The sequence below is a fragment of the Triticum urartu genome, chromosome 6A, assembly GCF_056163025.1.
Source record: "Triticum urartu cultivar PI428250 chromosome 6A, HENAU_Tu73, whole genome shotgun sequence".
Classification (NCBI taxonomy): Eukaryota; Viridiplantae; Streptophyta; class Magnoliopsida; order Poales; family Poaceae; genus Triticum; species Triticum urartu.
The window spans coordinates 567,479,601-567,501,362 of NC_141878.1; the positions used below are offsets into that span (position 1 = coordinate 567,479,601).

General features: G+C 46.5%; 1 protein-coding gene across 1 annotated transcript; it reads right to left on the reverse strand.

Moving 5' to 3' along the window:
• Positions 1 to 4,264: 4,264 nt before the first annotated feature.
• On the reverse strand, positions 4,265 to 16,560 carry LOC125516962 (uncharacterized). Its single transcript, XM_087530817.1, has 5 exons — positions 16,483 to 16,560; positions 16,234 to 16,392; positions 14,509 to 14,659; positions 5,091 to 5,377; positions 4,265 to 4,738 (listed from the first exon to the last, which is right to left on the reverse strand). Exons 1-5 carry the CDS (start codon positions 16,558 to 16,560, stop codon positions 4,265 to 4,267), a joined length of 1,149 nt encoding a protein of 382 aa, XP_087386943.1.
• Positions 16,561 to 21,762: the final 5,202 nt, after the last annotated feature.

The window sequence follows — 21,762 nt, forward strand, 5'->3', positions numbered from 1 at the left end:
CTCCCCCGCTTGCCTCCCGTCGTCGCTTGCTGCTGCGCGTCGGCCCGCGCCCTCCGCTGTTCTCCCGCTGGCGTCCCGCTCCGGCGAACGCCCGCGCCGTGCCGCCGACCACGCGCCCGGCTCCGGTGCCTAGTTGCGCCGCTCGGCCCTCTCCTGTGTCGGGCGCCCGCAGCGCCCAGCGCCAAACCCACTATGGCCCAGGGGCCTATGACATGGGGGCCCCACACCCCTAGAACGTTTTTTTAAAGAATTAAAATAATAAATAATAAAAATAATCAATCAATTAATTAAACTAGATAATTAATTAAACTAATTAATCATAATTAGATTAGTCTAATAACTAATTAAACTAACTACTGTTAGTTAATTAATCAATCAATGAGAGTGGGGCCCACCCCTAATAAATCCTGGTTAGATTAATTAAAACTGGTTAATTAAAATGTGTCACTGACCAGTGGGACCCACTGGTCAGGTTGACCAGTCAACACCTCTGTTGACTGCTGATGTCAGCATGCACTATTCTGGATAATGTTAAATTAAAATAATTAAATAAATGCTAACAATGATTTAAATCTTTTAAAATCAATATAAAATAAATCGTAGCTCGGATGGAAAAACGTTGTACATGAAAGTTGCTCAGAACGACGAGACGAATCCGGATATGCAGCCCATTCGTCCGCCACATATCCCTAGCATAGCGACCATGCAACTTTCCCCCTCCAGTTCATCTGTCCGAAAACGCGAAACACCGGGGATATTTTCCTGAATGTTTCCCCCCTTCACCGGTATCACCTCATACCGCGTTAGGGCACCCCTAGCACCGATACTTGTCATGTCATGCATCGCTATGCATCTGTTTGCATTATATTCATTGTTTCTTCCCCCTCTTATCTCCGATAGATTACGAGACTAACGCCGCTGCTGGTGCCCCGATCGACTACACTGTTGACGACCCCTCTTTCTTGCCAGAGCAACCAGGCAAGCCCCCCCCCTTGATCACCAGATATCGCCTATTCTTCTCTCTACTGCTTGCATTAGAGTAGTGTAGCATGTTACTGCTTTCCGTTAATCCTATCCTGATGCATAGCCTGTCATTGTTGTTACAGTTATTGATACCTTACTTGCAATCCTAAATGCTTAGTATAGGTTGCTAGTTTATCATCAGTGGCCCTACATTCTTGTCCGTCTGCCATGCTATACTATCGGGCCGTGATCACGTCGGGTGTTGATCGCGGGTATATACTATACATATTATATGATACCTGTGATGACTAAAGTCGGGTCGGCTCGTAGAGTACCCGCGAGTGATTCACGGATTGGGTCCGAAAGGACGTTTGTCCCGACGGCCCTCTGAGTGGATCTTTGTGGCAGAGCGACAGGGTAGGTTGAGACCACCTAGGAGAGAGGTGGGCCTGGCCCTAGTCGGCGTCCACGGTTATTTCAAAATAACACGCTTAACGAGATCTGCGTATTTGATCTGAGTCCAGCTACTGGCCTATACGCACTAACCAACTACACGGGAATAGTTATGGGCACTCGACGTCGTGGTATCAGCCGAAGCCTTCGTGACGTCAGCGACTGAGCGGCGCGCGCCGGGTTGTACTGGAACGCCTGCTCTTGTATAAGGGAGGCTAGGTCTACTCGCCGGCTGCATACGCAACGTGCAGGTGTGCAATGGGCGATGGGCCCAGACCCCTGCGCCATAGGATTTAGACCGGCGTGCTGACCTCTCTGTTGTGCCTAGGTAGCTGTGACATGTTGATCTTCCGAGGTCGGGCATGACCCAGATAAGTGTGTCCGGACAAAGGGGATCGAGCGTGTTGGGAAATGTGGTGCACCCCTGCAGGGAAGTTGATCTATTCGAATAGCCGTGTCCCTCGGTAAAAGGACCACCCAGAGTTGTAACTTGACCTTATGACAACTAGAACCGGATACTTAATAAAGCACACCCTTCCAAGTGCTAGATACAACCGGTGATCGCTCTCTCACAGGGCAACGAGGGGAGGATCACCGGGATTATGCTATGCGATGATACTTGGTTAACTTACCATCTACTCTCTCCTTCTGCTGCAAGATGGAGGTTACGAGAAGCATAGTCTTCGATAGGACTAGCTATCCCCCTCTTATTCTGGCATTCTGCAGTTCAGTCCACATATGCTATCCCTTTTCCATTTGATACCAATGCATGCATATGTAGTGTAGCTCCTTGCTTGCGAGTACTTTGGATGAGTACTCACGGTTGCTTTGCTCCCCCTTTTCCCCCCTTCTATACCCAATTGCTGCGACCAGACGATGGAGTCCAGGAGCCAGACGCCACCGTCGATGATGACTGCTACTACTCGGGAGGTGTCTGCTACTACGTGCAGGCCGCTGACGACGACCAGGAATAGTTTAGGAGAATCCCAGGCAGGAGGCATGCGCCTCTTTCGATCTGTATCCCAGTTTGTGCTAGCCATCTTATAGCAACTTGTTTAACTTATGTCTATACTCAGATATTGTTGCTTCCGCTGACTCGTCTATGATCGAGCTCTTGTATTCGAGCCCTCGAGGCCCCTGGCTTGTAATATGATGCTTGTATGACTTATTTTATTTGTAGAGTTGTGTTGGGATATCTTCCCGTGAGTCCCTGATATTGATCGTAAATGTTTGCGTGTATGATTAGTGTACGTTCAAACCGGGGGCGTCACACTCTCATCGTCAATGATCATGTTGTGCAAGATGATGCAACATGTCATGATTTTTCATAGTACATGTGGCTTCCACTACTCGGTAGGGCCACGAATAATGCCAAAACACTTTTGAGGCACACTGAAAGCTCTCTCTTCATGCCAACTCTTTATGTTGTAAGGTGGGCCCATTTTTTTAGGATAAAGGTGGGCCCATTTGTTGACTTGAGGATGCTTGTCTTCCATGTTGAATTTGATTGCAACAAAGTAAAATACAATGAAAAGGGCAAAATATACATACCTAGGCAATTTCAACAACCTAAAGTCTGATGCCAAGCAAAACCGACCGAAATAAAATACACAACTGTTCAGATGATTCCAAAGCACGATATGGTTGCATCTGAGCAATTTTTAAAATAGCAGGCAACACAAGTAAGGGAATTATCTAGCCATACAAGCATAAACAATTTGGATGACAGTGCGGAGAACTAATGTCCTCCAACAAGGGCACATTACAACAATTCAGAATTCTATGGGGCACACTTGAAGGCATCACAGTAGTAAACCCAGGGGGCATAGATGGCATTACGATTTTACGTTCATGTAGAGTAGTAGTAGTAGGTTTGAGGCAATGATGGTACTGAACCAAGTATTCCAATCAAGATTCATCGTGTACTACCATCAAAGTTGCAAAGAGATCGGGTGAAGGATCGAAGAGGAGGGAGGCAATCTGGCAATTACCTTCAAAGTACATGAAGACACCATCCTTTTAGTGGCACAGCTTGCGCTGGCGGATGATGATGGCGGGCACAATCTTCTTACGCAGATCGTACTTCCCCTTCTTGACGGTGGCCATGACCATGTCGGCAATGCAGATGGAAGGGAAACAGTTGAGGTGACCCTTGATGCCCCTCACGGAGATGATGTAGAGGTTATTCACGCCAGTGTTGTCGGCGCAATTCACCATTGCCGCCACCAGCAGACCCAGCGACATCCATGACTTGTTCCCTGCGAAACCCCACTCCCTGGACCACATCAAACATCACAAAGAACAACTTAGCGTGATGTATGCAATGGTTGTGTTTGTAGAAGCGTACTATCTGCAGAATTGTGTCATTGTCACCATAGAAGCCTTATTGTATTGGAAGTTGGAGAAATTTCTCTTAAATTGCAATGCCATAACAAAAAAAACTGATGTATAATCACAAATATCTAATCAAATTTTGGTTTTGTCCTCAGAAAGGTGCCACAGGGCACAAACGATTGCAATGCATCTATCATTTTTTACTGCATCAAGATGAGGTGAGTACATCAACTTATTCCAATGTATCAAGCATTTCGTTTTAACCTCAAAAAGGTGCCACAGATATACTTTTCTACTTAATAAATATTTCCTCAATAGTACAAGCTTTGATTCATGGGAAACCAAGAGTACACACTTGGTAACTATAGAATCATAGAGTTCAGGAACTCCTTCCGACTACATGAGAGGACAGGTGATTTTTCCAACTACATACAAGAATATCATGCAAATCATTTTTCAATTAGGACCGGAAGTGAAGCACAGCACGCAAAGCCAAACCCAGCCCCTCGGTTATCTACTTCCTCTCCTCGGCTGTTTGTGGATATCTTGATGGACAAATCCTGTTCTTGATCTCAGGATCCAAGTCACCACAGCGCCCACACACCTTCCTGTCATACAAAGATATCTCTGTTATATTAATCCCATGTTCCACGACACACCTGATGTATCGCATAAAATCATCGCCGGGCTGGAAGCCGTAAATGGTGAGCTTGGCCAGATTCTTGTGCTTGAAATCAGGGGCATATGGCTTCCACTTGACGTCTGCCTTTTCGCAGAAACAATATTTCTTCCGCAACTCTTTGTTTCTTATCATTACGCACCAATGATCCCATACTGTGATGTAGAGCTCTTTTAGAGAAGGTGCAGCTTCAAGAATAAACATTGTCCAAGCTAAATCACATCCTTGAGGAAGATGCTCCAGATTCACATCCTGTAGATTGTTGAGCACTCGCGTGAGTAGTTTTGGGCATTCTGCCAGGATCCAAATCTAGGATAGAAAAAAATTAATAGTATTACTATTGTCACATATAACCATCATAGAGTGAGAATGGACACATATGATTCAAATGACTAATAAGTACTCCTTCCGTTTCTTTTTACTCCGCATATAAGATTTGGTCAAAGTCAAACTGCACAAAGTTTAACCAAATTTATATAAAAAATATGAACATCTACAATACTAAAACTATATAGTATGAACATATGTTTCATGGTGCATCGGATAATATTGATTTCATATTGTGAATGTTTATATTTTTTAATATAAAGTTAGTCAAACTCTATAAATCTTGACTTTGACCAAACCTTATATGCGGACTAAAAAGAAACGGAGGGAGTACCCTTTCACTTCCAAAATCCAGACGCAGATCGCCTATGGAAGGAACATTAGCAAGCAGTTGAGTTAACTTGAGAGTCTTGTCCGAATGGGTGGCAGTTTTAATAAGGCTCAGCTTTGAAAGTTGTGGTACAAAACCAAAATACATCGTATCCTCAGAAGGGAACCAATTATTATAGGTCAACCGTTGGAGTTTTGGTAGACATATCAGCTCAACTCTCTGAAATTTCCCCTGGTCAATCTCGAGCTCAACAAGTTGAGTGTGTTCTACTTGCAGCACAGAATGGATCCCTGAGTAGCATACAAGGAAGCATTGCCGGAAAAAAAGAAGATCGTGCGGATCTATCCCCTCGGCCACAGGCGACACCCCTTCGGCAACCCCCTCCCCTGGCCACGGAATCAACTGGGCGGCCGTTTGGGAGTCCACGGCCACGGAATTTGTTGGGGATATTACTACCAGTATGACCCGCCCGGGAGGGGCCGGGTCAGCCCTAATGGCGGGTTACATAAGAAGCCCGATAAACATTCAAGATGATAGTTTACTAAACGTATAGAAGGCCCAAAGGCCTGGGGCCGGCTTAAGGCCTGATACTGTAAACCGCCGTATGTAAGGAAAGACTTGTAAAGAAAGGCATGTAAAGGAAGTCACCGAGTTGGACACGATTATGAGCCGGCCGGGACTCTGTAGGCCACCAGGCGTCAACCCGTGTATATAAGGGGACGACCCGGTGGCAGTTTAGCAACAAGAAACAACCAAGTCGATAACCAAGCCAGCGAGTTGAGCCTCTTGGAGATCGAAACCTCAGCAATACCAATCCCAACTAGAAGTAGGATTTTACCTTCATTGTAAGGGGCCGAACTAGTATAAAAACTCCCCCGTGTGTCCTTTGTCTCGATTAACCCCTTTAAGCTTCCTAGTGCGATGGCTCTACGACTAAGTCCTTGCTCTAGGACATCTGCCGTGTCAATTCCACGACAGTTGGCGCCCACCATGGGGCCAGCGCACGGTGGCTTTGAGTTCTTGAAGGGCAACTTCGAAGGACTCAAGGGATACGCTGTGGGCCGGATGACCAAGAGTCGTCACGGAAAACTCTACATCAACGACGAAGGCTGGGGCCCCAAGGCCAGCTCGATCGAGTACGGGTACCGAGTCCCCTTCGGCAGAATTCACGTCTTCATCGGCCGGATCGACGAGTCAGGCCCTGAGCCGGATGTCCACATCAACCTCATCGAAACGGCTCAGTGCGCCAGGTCCGCCCATGTTCAATCTGTCGTGAATCATGCCTTTGTAGGCTGCATCCATGGCGGTGAATACTCCGAAGGATCGATGGAAGGCCGGGAGATGGCCATCTGCTCTGATACTGCATCATCAACAGGTGAGACGGACTCATTGTATCAACTGCAAGACGACATGCTCGGGGGTTGTTCCGATGGCAGCAGTATTCCGGACCCCCTTGAGCCGCCGAATTGGGTCGGAGTCTTCATGGCAGGGACGCAGCCCGGGCAGAACTCCACAGCAGCGGCAGCCGCAGCTACCGGGTCGGCAGCAGCCGGGTCAGGAGACCCCGAGCGCCCCCCGGCTCAGGTTCTAATGGACCTCATGGATAAGCTGACGACTCTGTTAACCGCTATGGTAGAACCAGCGGATAAAGCCCAGCACGACGTAGAAGTGGCACACGTGCGGGAGGAGATGGTGCAAGCTAAAGAAAATCTAGCCGCGGAGGAAACCCGGATGGCAGCAGAACGAGCAACTCTGGATGCTCGTGCGCAGCAGCTTCAAGCAGAAACTTTCCGGCTCTCGGTGGATCTTAATGCGTCAAACGAGGTCATGAGGAGGAGGCATCAAAAAACTCAGTCACGTCTGCCTCTAACGCTGGATCCAAGGAACATGTTCCATACACCCGGGGATGGGGGGAGCAACCCGCCAGAGGCAAACCGGGTCACGACACCCGGTGCACCAGTTCAGCCACGCACCATGGAGCCGCCTCGCATGAATACATCTCCTCCTCGTTATGTATCAACACCTCCGGGTCACTTCTCCAACCCTATGGAAAATCTCATCGCAGCGTTGGCTCGTTTGGCAGCTCTCCCAATGGAAGGCGACTCGCCAGCAGCAATTGAAACCCGGAGGGTAAGAGAACTGCTTCAGACAGCTTTGGCCCAGCAGAATGCATACTCCTATAGTCGAGACAGGATTCATTCAACTCCTCGCCCAAGCCGGAGCCCGAGTTACAGTAGGCACATGGAGTCCGCAGAGATGTCAACTAGTGCTCAACGCCACAACCGGCCATATAGGCATGAGCCGGTGCGGGCTGGAGCCCTTAACTTGGCGGATCAGGAGAGGATTCGTCAAGAAGCGGAACGGGCAGCTCAGATAGCGGCAGAGCAGGCGGCTCACCAAGCCTTTCCGGCTTATCCAGCAACCTCGGTTGAGGCAGGAGTGGCCACAAGAACCAGAGGCGTACCTTGCCTGGTCCCAGCCATACGCAATGAGCGGTTGACTAAGGATTTCAAGGGGCCTCGTAAGGTGCCTAATTACACGACTGATCTACAGCCGGGGGCTTGGATTGAGAGTTATGAGATGGCTATGGAGCTTTTGGAGGTTAGCGATGCTGCAATGCCCAAGTATTTTACCATGATGTTGGATGGAACGGCTCGGACCTGGTTGAAGGGATTGCCACCCAATTCTATCGGATCATGGACGGAGTTGAAAGCACGGTTCATCCAGAACTTCAAGGACATGTGTAAGCAGCCAATGTCGATTGTGGACCTGACCAATTGCAAGCAAGAGTATGGTGAATCTACAACCCATTGGGTGCGCCGGGTCAAGGAGATAATACATTCATCTGATAAGATGGATGCCGGCTCAGCAGTTTTGATGTTGGAGAAAAATTGCCGCTTTGAACCTCTGAAGCAGAAGTTGGGGCGGATTAAACGTGACTGTAATGACATGGGAACATTGATGGAAGCTCTTGCCAAGTATGCCGACTCTGATACCACCAAGGACCCGGTGTCTGACGAAGAAAAGGCAACAAAGGAAAAGAAGAATGGCAATGGCAAGGGTCACCAGCATAACCCGACGAATCAGGGAGGTAATAAACGTAAGGCTGATGAGTTTGTTGCTAATACTAATGCGCAGGGTGGTAATCAGCGGTGCAAGGGCAGAAAACTCCCTCGATCGGGCGGGTCAGGCCCCACCCTTGAGCAGTTGTTCAATGAACCTTGTCCAAAACACAGCACCTGGGAGAAACCAGCCACCCTCTTATGGAAGGATTGCACGATCATGAAGGCATTTAAAAATTCAAATGCATTTGATGGGGGTCACGGCCCAGGTGGCGGCTTAGGTGGAGGCGGCTTTCAGGGCCCGAGCGCCGGTTCAAGCGGAGGAGGTTTTCACGGTCAGGGTTATCCTGGTCACCAAGGAGGATATAATCAGCAACACGGCCAAGGGAATCAGCAGCAGCAGCAATCCGGCTATCAGAGCAACTCGAAGCAGTTGAGTAGCGGATAGTGTCATGTATTTACTACCAGTTTATGTAAGAGGGACCAAAAACTCCACAAGAGGGTCGTCAATACTGTTGAGCCGGCAATTCCACGTTATCTACATTGGTCGGAGCAGCCTATTGTGTGGAGCAGAGAGGATCACCTGCCCCGGGTTGATAATCCAGGTCACTTGGCTTTGGTAGTGGCACCTCAGGTTGGTGGGTACAAGTTTACTAAGGTACTCATGGACGGAGGCAGCAGCATCAACATCCTCTACTATGAGACGTTTCGCCGGATGGGATTAACGGATAAAAATCTTAAACAATCCAACACTGTTTTTCACGGTGTGGTACCTGGTAAATCGGCATACCCAGTTGGGAAGATTGAGCTGGAGGTAGCCTTTGGGGATGAGTATGACTCCAGAGTAGAAAAATTAACCTTTGAAGTGGTTAAGATCAAAAGCCCGTATCATGCTCTATTTGGGCGGCCGGCTTATGCCAAGTTCCTGGCTCAGCCGTGTTACGTATATTTGCAGCTCAAGATGCCGGGTCATAAAGGCACCATTACGGTACATGGGAGCCGGAAGATAGCCTTGGAATGTGAAGAAGGTGATGCCACCTATGCTGAATCTGTTTGTGCAACAGAGGAGTTAAAATTCTACAAGGATCATGTTGACCCGGCAGACATGATGTCATTAAAGAAACCAACAACAGAGCATGAGCCGGAGTTGAAATTCAAATCAGCTGATGACACTAAGATGGTTGACTTTGTACCTGGTGACTCATCCAAACAGTTCATCATCAGCACAAACTTGGATCCGAAATAGGAAAGCGCGCTCATCGAGTTCATCCGTGAGGACCGGGACATCTTTGCATGGAAACCTTCAGACATGCCGGGTGTCCCGAGGGAAGTCGCTGAGCACACTCTTAATATCGATCCAAAGTTCAAACCTGTCAGACAGTTTCTCCGACGGTTCAATGAAGAAAGGTGCAAGGCCATCGGAGAAGAGGTGTCCCAGATCTTGGCAGCCGGGTTCATTGTGGAGGTCTTTCACCCCGAATGGCTAGCTAACCCGGTGCTTGTACTCAAAAAGAATGACACATGGCGCATGTGTGTGGATTACACAGATTTGAACAAGGCTTGTCCAGCTGATCCTTTTGCTCTCCCCCGTATTGATCAGATCATTGATGCTACGGCGGGTTGCGCACAGTTGAGTTCCTTAGATGCTTATTCCGGTTATCATCAGATTAAGATGGCAGTCAAGGATCAAGAGAAGATAGCTTTTATAACTCCTTTTGGAGCTTTCTGCTATGTGTCTATGCCTTTTGGGCTTAAGAGTGCCCAGGCGACTTACCAGCAGTGCGTGCAAAATTGTCTTCACGATCAAATTGGGCGCAATGTTCATGCTTATGTGGATGGTATAGTGGTGAAATCCAAGGAAGAGGAAACCTTGGTCACAGACCTGAAAGAGACTTTTGATAATCTTCGGGTTTACAAGATGATGCTTAACCCGACCAAGTGTGTTTTTGGAGTGCCGGCCGGCAAGCTCTTGGTTTTTTTGGTGTCTAACCAAGGTATTGAAGCTAACCCAGAGAAAATCAAGGCAATCACATCTCTAGCCAAACCAACCTGCGTTAATGATGTTCAGCGACTGGCGGGTCGTGTGGCTGCCTTGAGCTGGTTCATAAGCCGGTTAGGGGAAAAGGCTATGCCTCTGTATCAGTTGATGAAGAAAACAGATGTTTTTGTTTGGAGCGATGCTGCGAACGCTGCTTTTGAGGATCTGAAGGCACAACTGGCTGAGCCGCCGGTCCTGGCTGCTCCAATTGAGAAAGAGCCGCTGTTGTTATACGTAGCTGCCAACTCACGGCTGTTGGTGTGGCTATTGTGGTAGAGTGCCAGGAGGCTGGCAAAGAGCATCCGGTTCAGCGGCCGGTTTATTATGTCAGTGAAGTGCTAATTGAGTCTAAACAACGATATCCACATTGGCAGAAGCTTGTTGATGGGGTGTTCATGGCGAGCCGGAAGCTTAAACATTACTTTCATGGACATCCAATCACTGTGGTTAGCTCTGCTCCTTTGGGAGACATTATTCAAAACAAAGAAGCCACGGGGCGAGTCGCCAAGTGGGCAATTGATCTTGGGTCTCATGGGTTGAAGTATGTTCCACGTACTGCCATTAAGTCTCAAGCCCTGGTTGACTTCATCAATGACTGGACAGAGATGCAGATGCCGGAAGAGAAGCCGGACAACACATATTGGACTATTCATTTTGATGGATCCAGGAAATTGGAAGGCTCGGGGGCTAGAGTCGTGTTAACTTCGCCACGAGGTGATAAATTTTGTTATCTGTTGCGGTTGATGTTTCCATGCACTAACAACGCAGCAGAGTATGAAGCCTTGCTCCATGGTCTTCGAGTGGCAAAGGAGATGAGCTTGAGCCGGGTCAGATGTCTTGGTGACTCAGATCTAGTGGCTCAACAGGTATCTGGCAAGTGGGATTCCAAAGACCCTCTCATGGCGGCTTATCGCCGAGAGGTCGATGCTATTGCAGGATATTTTAAAGGTTATCAGGTGGAACATATTGACCATCGAAAGAACGAAGCGGCTGATGCTTTAAGCCGACTAGGGTCTCAGCGTAAGCCGGTGCCACCCAACACCTTTTTGGATGTTTTGCATAACCCCTCTGTCAAGTTGCCCACAGAAGAAGATTTAGTTATTCCTGACCCGGAGGCGCAGTTGGTAGCGGCTCTTCATGTCATCCCAGATTGGACAGTGCCGTTCTTGGCTTACATGATCCGGGGAGAGTTGCCAGCAGATGAGACCCTGGCTCGGCAGATAACCCGGCGATCTAAGTCCATGATGATTTCGGATGGAGAGTTATTTCATCGTAGTGTTTCCGGAGTGTTTCAAAGGTGTGTTTCCCCTGAAGAAGGTCAAGAAATCCTTCGTGAGATCCATGAAGGCAATTGCGGTCATCACGCCGGGTCAAAATCTTTAGTGGCCAAGGCGTTTCGTCACGGTTTTTACTGGTTGACGGCTCACGCTGATGTAGAAGATCTGGTTAGTAGATGTGATGGATGTCAAAAATTTGCACGACAAGCGCATGTGCCGGCTCAAGAGCTCCGGATGATTCCAATCACTTGGCCGTTTGCGGTCTGGGGGCTTGACATGGTGGGACCTTTCAAAAGGTCTAAGGATAAAAAGACACATCTCTTGGTGGCAGTTGATAAGTTTAATAAGTGGGTTGAGGCAGAGCCTGTGAGTAAGTGTGATGCAGCCATGGCGGTTCAGTTCATGAAAAAAAGTAATCTTCCGTTTCGGTTTTCCACACAGTATTATCACAGACAATGGCACTAATCTGTCTCAAGGGGCTATGGAAGAGTTTTGTCAGCGAGAGCACATCCGGCTTGATGTTTCTTCTGTAGCTCATCCTCAATCCAACGGTCAAGCTGAGAGAGCCAATCAGGAAATTCTGAAAGGGCTAAAACCCCGGCTTATGGTTCCTTTACAGCAAACGTCGAGTTGTTGGGTAGAGGAGTTACCCTCAGTGTTATGGAGCATCAATACTACGCCCAACAGGTCTACGGGTTACACACCCTTCTTCATGGTTTATGGAGCAGAGGCAGTGTTGCCTAGTGACATCCGTCATGACTCGCCCCATGTGGCGGCTTATGTTGAAGCTAACAATGAAAAAGCCAGATAGGATGCGCTTGACTTGTTGGATGAAGAAAGAGACTTAGCAGCGGCGCGGTCAGCAATTTATCAACAGGACCTGCGTCGTTATCATAGCCGCCGGGTTAAGTCCAGGACTTTTCAGGAAGGCGACTTGGTGCTCCGGCTCATCCAGGATCTTTCAGATGCACACAAGTTATCCCCGCCTTGGGAAGGACCCTTTGTGGTCAGTAAAAATTTACACAATGGGTCATACTACCTTATTGACGTTCAAGAGCATGCAGACTCACGTAAGTCGGAAGAGGAGACCCGCCAGCCATGGAATATTTCTCAACTTCAGCCGTATTACACCTGAGCCACCGGCTCTCAACATGTACATACATTCACGTTGTATATACTATGATAAGCAATAAAGTAAGACCATCGGTCTCTTTTCTTTTCACAGACTATACATCTTTATTATTTATTACTTACAAATGACTATTAAGGAGCTGATCATATTTGAATCAAGTTTAACCTTTTTGGTCCAGCTTATGATCGTATCCGAATCTAGCTGCAAATCTCATGGTCATTTGGGGGCTTCCTGTTCAAACATAGGTCGTATGCGAACCAAAGAGAACATAGCTGTCGTAACCCTCTTGATCGACTCAAGGCCAAACTCACTTGGGGGCTTCTTGATCATATCTGAATCATAGCTTAACCCCTTTTGAGTTTGACTTGGATCGTATTTGAATCAGGGTCGTTAAAAACCTCTCAAGGTCATTTGGGGGCTTCCTGTTCAAACATAGGTCGTATTCGAACCAAAGAGAACCTAGTTGTCGGTACCCTCTTGATCGGCGCAACGCCAAAGCCGCTGGGGGCTATATGGTCGTATTCGAACCTTAGCTTAACCCCTTTGGTCCGGTTTACTGATCGTATTCGAATCAGAAACCCTCAGCCTCTTGAATACAGATTTAAAATTATGTTTATTATCTGTTGTTTGCCTTTTAGCTTTTATTGTTTCAATATTACAAATAAGCTAGCTTGGTTTTCTTCACCGGCTCAATTATTGGACAACATAACCGCCCGGGTTATTCAAGCCGGTGGCTCAAGTATCCAAAGGTACGAGCTACTAAGATATGATGATCATTGAGTATTCAAGAAGTATTAACTTTTCATACATATTGAATTATCAAGTTCACCACCCGGATTATTAAACCGGTGATCTAAGGATCAACAAGGACAAGGTATGATTCTTACTTATACGCGCTTACCCACTGCGTTAACTCAAGAATTTGTATTAACCCTTATCCTTTCTTTATATTTGTCTTTTTTATTGAGATAAATATATTGGCTATAAATTAGGGTGTTTAAGCCCGTTTGGTTCTAAACCGCCTTGCCAGTCTTTCTCTTGTATTCACAGGAACAGAGTTCAAATATCGCAGAGACAAACATTAAACGATGCATACATTGACATCTGGAAGCAGATTCACATAGAAGTATTTTATGCACGACGGCATAAGCAAACATGCGGTGTTTTAGCAACTAAGTTATTACAAGGCTTTATAAGCCTATGAAGATGATCATCGTCCCTCCCTCGCCGGTTCACCACCTTCTGTTTGCTGGAAGTTGGATTTTGACCAATCAAAGCCATTCATGGCGACAAATTCGGCTTCGTCATCAATCAGGCCGGCCGGGTCAATTTCTGAGGCAAAGGTATCTTATCTCACTAGTGGGATCAGATCTGCTACTTTGTATGAAGGAGTGGCCATCTTCTTATTTTCACTATCAAAACCCGGCTGGTACTTGTCAACATTGGTGTCATCTCCAAGACTAGTCGCCTGAGGCCGGACTTCACGTACACACGCTATGAAATCATCCTGATCAAATGGAGACCCGTCCTCCTTCACAGTAGGGTAACCTCTTGCTATGTCCGCCGGGTCTAGGTCTGGCACCCAAGCCTTGGAGCGGCTTAGGGCAGTCAAAGCTCCGGCTCGTGCGCAGGAGCGTTTTACTTCTTGGAATCTAGCAGGAAGGATGGACAGCTTCTTCAGGAAATCGCTAAGTCGGTTGGGTCCTTGATTTGCAGGAGAGATAGCGGCCAGAGCCCGTTGTGCACCAATATACAATTGTTCAACCAAGGTGTATACTGCCTTCAGTTTAATCAACGGGTCTTGGCTTAGATTTTTACTTCGCGGACCTGCATATATTTTTAACAGAGTAAGTTGGCGGATCATATTCCGGTTTGGCAAAAATTATACGAAAGGTCAAATCAGGCAGCTTACCAAAGATAGCAGCGACCATCTGAGACACCCGGCCCTTCAAACTATTCAGCTTTGTTGAAATTTCTTTCAGAGCTCTTTCGGCTGTCTCAGCTCGTCGGGTCAGGAGTGTTTTCTCATTTTCCCAAGCCTTCTCCTTGGTAGCAAAGCTGGTCTTCAAATTTTCCGTTGCAGAAAGGCTCATTTGCAGTTTGGAAGTGGAAGATTTGATTTCGGACTCTTGACTTGCTAGCCGGGTCTTTGCGTCCGACAATTGAGAGTTCAATTCCGACAAGGCATTCTGTGAAACGTCCGGATAAGTCAAGACTTGGTTTCAAATTCAAATATCCAAATTCAAGATTCAAGTCTCAAAGTACTTTACGAGTAAACCACTTGACACTTGGGGGCTAATGTATGCCAAATCAAATTTTTACGACTCTACAAACATATTTAAAGTCCCAAGTCCCTTACAAAGTAATAGCACTTGGCACTTGGGGGCTAATGTACGCAGTTCAGCAAATTTATCAAGGTTAAACCGGAGGATTAAGTATTTTGAAGACGATTTTAAATTCTAAAGTACTGATTCATTGATGGTCAAAATAAACCGGTCCTTGGGGACTATAGGTGAAGTTTTTGTTTCTATCAATATCAGGCAAAGATTCAGAGGTAAAAGTCTCGGACTATACTTTAAGCCTACATGTTATTCTGTTTCTCTCATAATCTGAAGACTTGGGGGCTGAAGGAATATTAGTAAACCGGAAACAACATACCTCATACTTCAACTAAAGCTGCTTGACCATCTCGATCTCAGACTCATGACTGGAGTGTACATGACTGAGATAGCCGGATAAGATATCACTGGCATTGAGACGGTCATAATTGGCAACATCAAATTGAACCTTCTGCCTCTCCAATGCTTCTTGCTTTGCTGTGCACCGAGCCAACACCGTTGGGTTCCCCGGCTCAACAAAGCGGCTCCCAGTAATTTGAACATCTTGAACAGGTGGAGACGGCGGGTCGGTTGAGCTTGACGGTCCAGCTGTAGAAGGATTCATAGTGGCTTTGTCAAGGGACAGCTCCGGAGGATTTGCTTCATTGACAATAGGTGGGTCTTCTGGGGCGTCAGTTAATGGAGAAGGTGGCTTAGCCGGGTCAGATGCTAGTATTGGCGGGTCTTCCGCCGGTTTTGCTGCCTTCGCCTTCTTGGATTTAGCCTGGCCGCTAAGGAAAAAATATTGCAGGATAATCAGCATCAAGATACAATTGATCAACCCGGAAGAAAAGAGGATTTCTGATTACCCAGGAGCAGTCTTGAAAGCTGGAAATTGTGTTTGTGATGAGTCGCCTAAGGAACGAGACACCTCCTGAAAAGGTAAAAGAAAGGAGTTAAAAGAAATACAAGGAGCAGGATTCATTAAAACAAGTTAAGGACAGTAATAAGTAAACCTCGGTCGGGCATTTTCGAGGGGTCTGTTGAAGGACGACAGCCGGTTCATCTTCAATCTCAACTTCACGGCGGCTTTCATGTTGCTGCTTTTTCAAATGAAAGTTGGGATCCAAGTGAGCTAAGGGTTTAGAAAACCTTACTTTATGGATCACTCGTCGAACTTTGTGTCTTGGTAAGGGCTCTGAGTCGGAGGAAATGATAGTTACCTCTGCTTCCCCGGCCTGACTGGCCCCAGTGTCATCCTGGTAAGGATCGGTGTCAATAAGATTGTTAAAAATTTGGCCAAGGGAATCAAGGCCTACCTCCGGGTCAGACGTGTCATCAAGTTTCATTAAATCTTCAACAGTGGGTTTCTTCTTCTTCTTTGTTCTCCGGGTCGATTTCTTGGTGTTCATGGCGGCAAGTTTCGCCTTCCTGGCAGCTTCGTGATCATATTTCACTTTCCAAAAGTCAGAGTTGGCCTACAAAGACAAGAGGAAGGATCAGTGATAAACAATACGGCTGGACAAAATACAAAGGAAAAAAGATCAGAATATCCTTACTTCTGGTACCGGGTTAAATTTACAGAAGGGATTTAACCCAACAACACTGCAATCTTCATACTTCACATTCACCAGAACATTTGACATTGCGACAACGTCCTCCTCAGTTAGTTGAACCGGGGTATGACGGAGAGAGTCGTCCGGGTCTCCACCATATTCATACATCAACTTTGAACGACGGCTTAATGGAATAATCCGCCATGAGATCCAGCAGCAGGTTAGATCGACTCCGGTTAAGCCATTCCCCAACAAACCATTGATTCTTCTGATAGATGGAAGCAGCTTCTTGCGTTCAGCAACGGTAAGTTTATCTGGCAGGGCGAACTTGGTGTCAAGACGATCGGGGCGGTAACCCGGCAGTGGCTTCTCGTTGGCGGGTGAGATGTCCTGACAATAAAACCAAGTTTGGTTCCAGTCCTTTGGGTGACTTGGTAAAACTATGAGAGGGAAAACCACACCCTATCGGTGCTGAATTGAGATGCCTCCAAGTTCTAAGCTAAGGCCATTGGTGCACTCATTCTGCTAGTTCAGATAGAAGTACTCTCTAAATAGTTCCATAGTCGGCTCTTGCTGAAGATATACCTCACAGAGCACTTGGAAGTTACAAATATTGGATATCGAATTGGGCCCAATATCCTAAGGATGGAGTTTGAAAAAGTCAAGAACTTCTCTGAAAATTTTTGAGCCGGGCGGTGAGAAGCCCCGGTTCATGTGATCAGTAAAGACGATCACTTCGCCGTCTTTTGGATTGGGTCGTTCTTCTTCCGGGTCAGGAGCACGATAAGACATGATGTTTCTTGAGGGCAGAAATCCAATGAGGAAGAACTCTTTTAGATGCTCACCAGTTATGGTTGAGGGGACCCAATTGCAGATGGTGGGTGTCTTTGACGGCATGATGTGCAAGGGACTGGAAAAGGAACAACAACATGCCGTTTCAATTTACGGCAAAAGGTTGAAGTTGTAAAACAAGTAACGGCGGCTTAAACTAAGGGCTAATGACATATAAGGAAAAGAAAGCCGAAGTGGTAAGCCGCCACGACTACAGATTTTCTCAGAAAGTAGATTCAGCTAAGTGTTGGCATAAACAAGTTTCACCAAGCTATCATTACTATTTTGGATCAAATGGCTGTCCCAAAAAGAAAATATTCTAGACCTAAAAATCCAGTACAAATGAGTTTATCAGCTAACAAAGCATCTATACAGGAGAAAGAGATCTACTGCTATCAAAAATGAATGCCAAACAGCTACCGCAACAGTTCTACACTATCAGATGATCAGGAAAGGGCATCGGAGGTGAAATCTACCAAGATTCTGTGATGAACACCGATGAACACCGACGAACTTGAGAAGCCGAAATACAGATCTAAGGCAGAGAAGGAAAGGGACTTATAGATGCAGGGCTACTACGGAGGTTCGTCGCGTTTTCTCTGGTCAAATCAGGTTGATGCAGCGGCCTGAGGTGAAGAAGACGAGGGGATCTGCGGCGGCGGCGGTGGCAGAGCTCGAGCGGCAGCGAAACAGCGAGAGGAGGAAGACAACCGAAGGGGGAGAATGAAAAGGACCTAGGTCGTGCCTATTTATAAGGGAGTACGCGAACAGGCGGGCGCGAAAATCAAGGAGACCCGAATAATGATTATCCAACTAAACGGACGCCTCGATTCTCGGAAGGCATTAAAAAATAAAAGATCCGTTGGAAGATGACATCATGAAAGTTTTTTGTGTTTTCAGAAGATGACGTCACGGCGGGTTACAGAAGTTTTTAGACAGAGGATGAATTCCATCTAAGTATTGAAGATTGACAAAGAACAAAGTTCAAAGTCAACCTAGGGCCTAATGTTGGGGATATTACTACCAGTATGACCCACCCAGGAGGGGCCGGGTCAGCCCTAATGGCGGGTTACATAAGAAGCCCGATAAACATTCAAGATGATAGTTTACTAAACGTATAGAAGGCCCAAAGGCCTGGGGCCGGCTTAAGGCCTGATACTGTAAACCGCCGTATGTAAGGAAAGACTTGTAAAGAAAGGCATGTAAAGGAAGTCACCGAGCCGGACACGATTATGAGTCGGCCGGGACTCTGTAGGCCACCAGGCGTCAACCCGTGTATATAAGGGGATGACCCGGTGGCGGTTTAGCAACAAGAAACAACCAAGTCGATAACCAAGCCGGCGAGTTGAGCCTCTTGGAGATCGAAACCTCAGCAACACCAATCCCAACTAGACGTAGGCTTTTACCTTCATCGTAAGGGGCCGAACTAGTATAAAAACTCTCCCGTGTGTCCTTTGTCCCGATTAACCCCTTTAAGCTTCCTAGTGCGATGGCCCTACGGCTAAGTCCTTGCTCTAGGACATCTGCCGTGTCAATTCCACGACAGAATTACATCTCAACTGGACGGCCGTTTGGGAGTCCACGGCCACGGAATCATGTACAGGCTTGTAGTGATGGACCGACTTAGCAGGCTAAACGGCTGCGGAAGTGAACATTTGCGGGACCGGCTTGGCAGGCTAAACGGCTGCAGAAGTGAACGTTGGCGGGATGTCAGTATTTAATTGGGGTGAGGTGGGGCACAGTGGACATGCTCGTTGCTATTTCATACTCCCTCCGTTTCTTTTTAGTTTGCATATAAAGTTTGGTCAAAGTCAAATTTTATTAACTTTGACTAAGTTTATAGAAAATAATATCGAGATTCATAGTAAGATGAGGCAGGGGAGGTATGCCTAACAAATAGAGGAGTGAAACCTCCAACCGAGAAGAACCAGCAAAACCTCCAACATCGAAAACATCATAGAAGATGCATGTGAACTCCGTTTTCGATGAACTCGAGCTTGTCATCAAGATGACCAAAAGATCTAAGACTCACAAAGAGAACCAAACAAGAACCAAGAAAGATGATGCAAGGATGCAATGGTTTGAGCTCTCTACGAACGATACGATCAAGCTACTCATCGAGAGCCCCCCTTGATAGTACGGCAATCGATCCTATAACTCGGTCTCCCAAATACCATCATGAGACCGGTAAAATAGAAAACCTATTGAGGGCAAACCTTTGCCTTGCACATGGTCCACTTGAGCTAGATGATGACGATCTTGACTCCCTCAAGTTGGACCACCTTTCTTGATTGTGTTTGACTCGATGAAGACTAGTTGATTGCTCCCCCATACTCCACTATGGGTGAGCCACTCTTCCGCACATCTTCACAAGTCCATTGTCACCACAAAGGACGGCAAGCTTCAAGCATTTGATCTCTTCGTGATGCTCCACTTGAACTTGCACACCGCAACCTAACCCCACCAAGAACTCTCACAAAGACCATGGGTTAGTACACAAAGCGTAATTGGCAATGCTTACCATACCATGGGATCACTTGACCCCTCTAGGTACATCTTCTACGCTTTGTGGGTTGATCAACTTGATTCACTCTTTGACTTAGTCTTGATCAACCTCTCACAAGACCAATCTTTAGGTAATTCCTTGAATAGCACCTTGGTCGACACAAACTCTCCTTGAAACCAACACATGTACTCCAAGAAAAGCCTATGGACAAAACCTTCAAATATAACTCAAGGCAACCATTAGTCCATAGAGATTGTCATCAATTACCAAAACCAAACATGGGGGCACCGGCTCCATTTATTCAAAGGAATTTCGTAGGAATTTTGGAGGATTTGGATCCTTATGAGTTTTTCCTATGCTGGTTGTTTGACTCACATCATTAGAATCCTTAGGAAGTTCTACTTGGGATTCAATTGTACTATGTTTTGGAGGAAATATTTCATTCACCCAAACCTCTGGGTAGAGTAGCTTTGTTTTTCCTATGTATCAAACACTTTTTCATCTAAAAACTTGTAGTTGTCTAATCCTATAGGATTCAAGAGGACATGACATTACAATCATATTTTCCTATTACTGTGTTTTGAGAATCATGCGAATCAAAGAATCCCATATAAGTAGGAAAGAATAGCGGAGGGTTAGAATTCTTAAGATTTTCTTACTTTGGTTGACTCATACGATTGAATCATATAAGATCTTTTTCCTACAATTTTGCTAAAGCACATCCAGATGTGCCTTAAGTATTGCACATCTAAGTCATATGCTATTGCTTTTATGTTAAGATTCTTGCGGGTATTTTCTTTTTCTTTTTCTTTTTCTCTTTTACGTTTGATTGAATCACTCAGTTGTGAAATAAGTAGGGCACATCTAGGTGCGCCCTAGATATAACTTTTTTCCTAAGGAAACTATTGTACTACTTTCAAAGGAAAATGCATCCACTCCAACCTCATGTGAATAAATTCGGTTTTCCTATGATGCAATCAAACACACTTTCGAGCCTCTTTGATTCGCTAATTTTTTTAAATAATACATTTTTTTATTAATTTGCATGAATATTACGCCCAAAAAATAATTTTCAAAAATAATACACTGTCGGCCCGCAGCAGGTCGAGTGGACCTAGTCAGCCCACATTAGGCCGACTGAGGTCCTATCGGTTTGCTGCTGGCCGATTGGCCTGTCGGCCACCAGTTCAGGTCCAGTCGGCCAGCAGTGGGCCGACAAGGACTAATTGGTCTATAGTTGGCCGACAGGGACTAATTGGCCTGCTGTGGGCCGACTAGTGCATGCCACCATTTTTGTCCCGAAGGATCCCCAGATTTTTTATAAACTATGACGTATTTCGCGCAACCCTTTCCCCGCAATATTTTCCGGCCACCCGTTTCCCACCATATGTTCCTGCCAGCTCTTTCCCGCCATATGTTCGCGCTAACTCTTTCCCGCCACCCGTTTCCCGCCAACCCTTTCCCGCCATACCGCAGTCGTTCTTTCCCGCCATTTTCTCATCCCTACCTATAAAACCACCTTCAGACAGAGGAGGATAAGCATTCCAGTGTAGTGTAGTTGAGATGTCCCATTATCCTTTCGATCGTAGTTTTCACCCTGAGATGAGCAGGACTCTGCTGAGGCTAGCTACCGATTTCAGGATGGACAATAGGATAGTTCCATGGGACGAACTCACCGGTAGTGACACCATAATGAATGAGTTGGCTCATGAATTACGTATGTCTGGGTGGCCTGAAAGGACCTATGAGGAGGTACATATAGAACTTCTTAGGTTGCATGCAAGGTGGAAGAAGGTAGTCGAGCCGAAGAGTGAAACTTTCAGAAGGACTGCAGAAAAGCATCCATTTTTATGGAGTGAGGAGAGCGAGGACGGAGATGATATCTTCATGCCGCCGCTTCCGGTTCTGCATCGTCAAAGAGCAAGAGTTTTGCATCGTCCAAGGGCAAGAGTACT

What these genes read in the sequence shown, in the direction of transcription:
- LOC125516962 (XM_087530817.1), bottom strand. Translation starts at nt 16,560, where the DNA reads ATGTCAAATGTTCTGGTGAATGTGAAGTATGAAGATTGCAGTGTTGTT. An exon ending in CCTTCTGTAAATTTAACCCG is followed by an intron (nt 16,393 to 16,482) that starts GTACCAGAAGTA and finishes TTGTCTTTGTAG; the next exon opens with GCCAACTCTGACTTTTGGAA. An exon ending in TGGATTTTGGAAGTGAAAGG is followed by an intron (nt 4,739 to 5,090) that starts GTACTCCCTCCG and finishes TTTCTATCCTAG; the next exon opens with ATTTGGATCCTGGCAGAATG.